General features: G+C 41.1%; 1 protein-coding gene across 2 annotated transcripts in view; it reads right to left on the minus strand.

The window, feature by feature from the left end:
* Nr1d2 (nuclear receptor subfamily 1 group D member 2) overlaps window positions 1-4,077 on the minus strand; it is a 27,651-nt gene that overhangs the window by 12,999 nt on the left and 10,575 nt on the right. For both annotated transcript variants that reach the window (XM_031361657.1, XM_031361658.1), the window contains exon 3: window positions 3,397-3,485. In XM_031361657.1, the coding sequence (XP_031217517.1) occupies window positions 3,397-3,485 (89 nt within the window). The remainder of the gene's footprint in view (window positions 1-3,396; window positions 3,486-4,077) is intronic.

Consider the following 4,077-nt stretch of genomic DNA (forward strand, 5'->3'; position numbering starts at 1 on the left):
GCATATCCCCTTAATATTATAACTGACTACACAATACATCTTAATTAAGTATTGACCAGATATAACACTTTTGCATTTTACTGTTATGAAACTATATACTTGGTTTAAATTATACAAGAGCTAAGAAAAACGCTTTTTTTAAGAAGGTACTGAGGACATGGTGGTGGTGGCATATGCCTTGAATCCCAGCACTCTGGAGGCAGAGACAGGTGGATCTCTGTGAGTTCTGACAGTCTGGGCTACAGAGCAACTTCTAGGACAGCCAGAACTACCCAAAGAAACCCTGCCTCAAAAATAAACAAAGAAACAAAACAAAGCAAGTAAAAAGAGGGTACTGGAATCTATGCAGTAGATCAAGGTTAAAGTATTTGCCTAACCTCTGCTAGACCTTGGGTTTCATTCCCAACACAGCACTACCCCAAAAGTATGCATTTAGCATGATGTGGTGATACACACCTATAATCACAATAACTTGGAAATCTGAAGCAGATTTTGAGTCTAAGCCAGCCTGGGCTACTTCACAAGACCCTGTCTCAAACAAATACACCAAGATATTGATCAATTATTTCTATTTATCAATACAGTGATGGAGAGATGGCTCAGTGGTTAAAAGTGCCAGCTACTCTTCCAGCGCCCACATAGCGGCTTACGACCATTTGCAGCTCTTATTCTAGTAGATCTAACGCCTTCTTCTAGCCTCCATGGGCACCAGGCACTCAAGTGGTAGGTACGAAGACATACATCCAAGCAAAACAGGAATACACATTAAAAAGTAAGATACTGGCCGGTCGGTGGTGGCGCACGCCTTTAATCCCAGCTCTTGGGAGGCAGAGGCAGGCGGATTTCTGAGTTCGAGGCCAGCCTGGTCTACAGAGTAAGTTCCAGGACAGCCAGGGCTATACAGAGAAACCCTGTCTCAAAAAACCAAAAAAAAAAAAAAAAAAAAAAAAAAAAAAAAAAAAAAAAGTAAGATACTTTTTAAAAGAGAATCTATAATACATTACATTCAAATTGTTTTATTTTCTAGCTGTAAACTGAGCATGAATTTAGCTTTAAAATACTTTACATTTTCTTTATATATACATGTATATATTATGTATATATATTATATATATGTATATGTATATATACACACACACATATATATAATGTACACAATTCTTTAGACAATAGAAAAGAGCTACATCTACAGAAAAAAACACTTACTAGTCATTAAAAACTCCCAGATTCAACTCATTCAGATCTGTCCCAGAAGAGACTTGCTCTTTCTTATCCTATTCACCCTGCCACATCCTGCCAAACTGGATTCCTACTCTAGCCTACAGTGAGAAAACAGCAAGAACACATGTTGATCTTGTTAACTTTTGGGTAACAGGGAAAAAAAAGAGTTGTATCAGATTTAAAAGAGATTCCTGGATGTAAGCGAGGAGGCAGGGCCACCTCAAAGAGATTACCTAAGATTCTGGATGCAATCACTAGAAATTAACTTTCCTGTGTGTTCTATTTAATGATCTGACTCAGTTGTATTCTACTGTTTGTTGCTGTTATTTATTTTTGTTTGTTTTGTGTTTGAGATAAGATCTTGCTAAGTAGCTCAGGCTAGCTTAGCATCAACAATCCTCTTGCCTCAAGCATTATTTCTTAGCACACTATATTTAAGTAAATACTTAGCAGTTATTCTCAGTCCATAGTACCTAATAGAATAAGACCTGATATGGTCTATGTTCCCCAAAGATCATGTTCCAGAAACTAACACCCAATACACAGTGCTGCATGTGTCACAGGTGGCCTGTTTTCTTGAATTAGCTAATGTTAATATGAAAATGAATTTGTTATGAATAATACATTAGGAACCATGTATGGTGGTTCATGCCTTTCATCCCAGAAAAAGCAGGTAGATCTCTGTGAGTTTGAGGCCAGCCTGGTTGCTCTACATAGCTACATAGTACCATGGCTACACAGAAAAACCCTGCCTAAAACAAAACAAAAAAGTGGGCTGGGCTCGGCTCGTTTCTATACATACTCAAGATCACATTCTTACACATTAGCACTATATTTCTATTCAATGCCTTCCATCCTCCAACAGAAAGGCCTTCCAAGATACAGTCCCTAGTCTCCAAACTCCTGGGCAAATTAAGTTTCAAATTTCTCCACCTGTGGTATGATCGGCTTGAGCAAACAGACTAAAACCTAACTCAAATCTTAGTTCATATGTACAGTGCCTATGCCTGTAATCCCAGCGCTTGACAGGAGGCAGGATCACAAACACTAGGTCACCCTCCACTGCTATACACAGCAAGTACCAGGTCACCCTCCACTGCTATACACAGCAATTACCAGGTCACCCTCCACTGCTATACACAGCAAGTACCAGGTCATCCTCCACTGCTATACACGGCAAGTACCAGGTCACCCTCCACTGCTATACACTGCAAGTACCAGGTCATCCTCCACTGTTATACACTGCAAGTACCAGGTCACCCTCCACTGCTATACACGGCAAGTACCAGGTCACCCTCCACTGCTATACACAGCCAAGTACCAGGTCACCCTCCACTGCTATACACTGCAAGTACCAGGTCATCCTCCACTGTTATACACGGCAAGTACCAGGTCACCCTCCACTGCTATACACTGCAAGTACCAGGTCATCCTCCACTGCTATACACATCAAGTACCAGGTCACCCTCCACTGTTATACACAGCCAAGTACCAGGTCACCCTCCACTGCTATACAAAGCCAAGTACCAGGTCACCCTCCACTGCTATACAAAGCCAAGTACCAGGTCACCCTCCACTGCTATACACAGCCAAGTACCAGGTCACCCTCCACTGCTATACAAAGCCAAGTACCAGGTCACCCTCCACTGCTATACGCTGCAAGTACCAGGTCACCCTCCACTGCTATACACATCAAGTACCAGGTCACCCTCCACTGCTATACACAGCCAAGTACCAGGTCACCCTCCACTGCTATACGCTGCAAGTACCAGGTCACCCTCCACTGCTACACACAGCAAGAACCAGGTCACCCTCCACTGCTATACACAGCAAGTTCTGGGCCAGCCCTAGACCATCTCAGACTCTGTCTCAAAACGAAAAAAAAAAGGAACTGCTCCAACAAGGCAGTGCACTGCCCTATCTGTCTGGTTCATACCTCTTTCTTGACCATCAAGGCCTGTACCTGACTGGAGAGTGAATGAACCAGACTGCTTCATACCCTGAGTGACTAACCTGAGACAGCAAATATATTTTGACTAGACTCTTAAAGCTAAAGAGAAACAGCTGACTCCTGCCCCCCTCCCTTCTAAATAAACTGTGGACATTCACAAACCTAACCCACTTTCTTTACTCCCAGAATGAGATTAGTAGTAAGAAATAAAAGCTTGTTTTTACCTTACATCCTTCACAAGCATGAACTCCATAGTGGAATCCTGACGCCACATCCCCACAGACTTTACACAGTAGAACCATGCCACTAAATTCTAGGGCATAAACAGACAGAAAATAAAAAGCTGGAATAATTACTCAAGTACTTTTTCCAATTGAATATTTTATCTCATTCAATTGCAAGTGCTTTGAAACAATACACTTACACACTTGTAGCATAGAAGAAAATAATCTCTTCCTTTCTCCCCCATGCCCACAGAGGCCCTTGCTTACACTAGGCAAGTACACCAAACTGCAGCCTCAGCAATAGCTGGCCTTTTCATTTTTGACAATTTTAAGCAAATTTTATAAATCTGTAGTTACCTGATACCAGACATACAACAAGAACTAAAAGAAAGAAAAAAAAAAAACAATTCTACATAAAAAATTAAGAATTCAAGCAGAGAAATTAATCATAGAATATGCAGGAGTGGCGATGGCTGAATAGATGGCTCAATGATTAAAAATATTTTCAGAAGACTAGGTTTTAGCCCCCTGCACCCATATGATAGCTAACAACAGCATGGAGCTCAGTCCCACCTAATCAGGTCTCCAAGAACACCTACACACGGTGCACATATATTCTTCCAGGCTCACACACATACATAAATTTAAAAAGCAAGTAAGTAAATTAAATCTTTTCAAAAA

This window comes from Mastomys coucha, unplaced genomic scaffold (genome assembly GCF_008632895.1).
Source record: "Mastomys coucha isolate ucsf_1 unplaced genomic scaffold, UCSF_Mcou_1 pScaffold9, whole genome shotgun sequence".
NCBI classification, from domain to species: domain Eukaryota; kingdom Metazoa; phylum Chordata; class Mammalia; order Rodentia; family Muridae; genus Mastomys; species Mastomys coucha.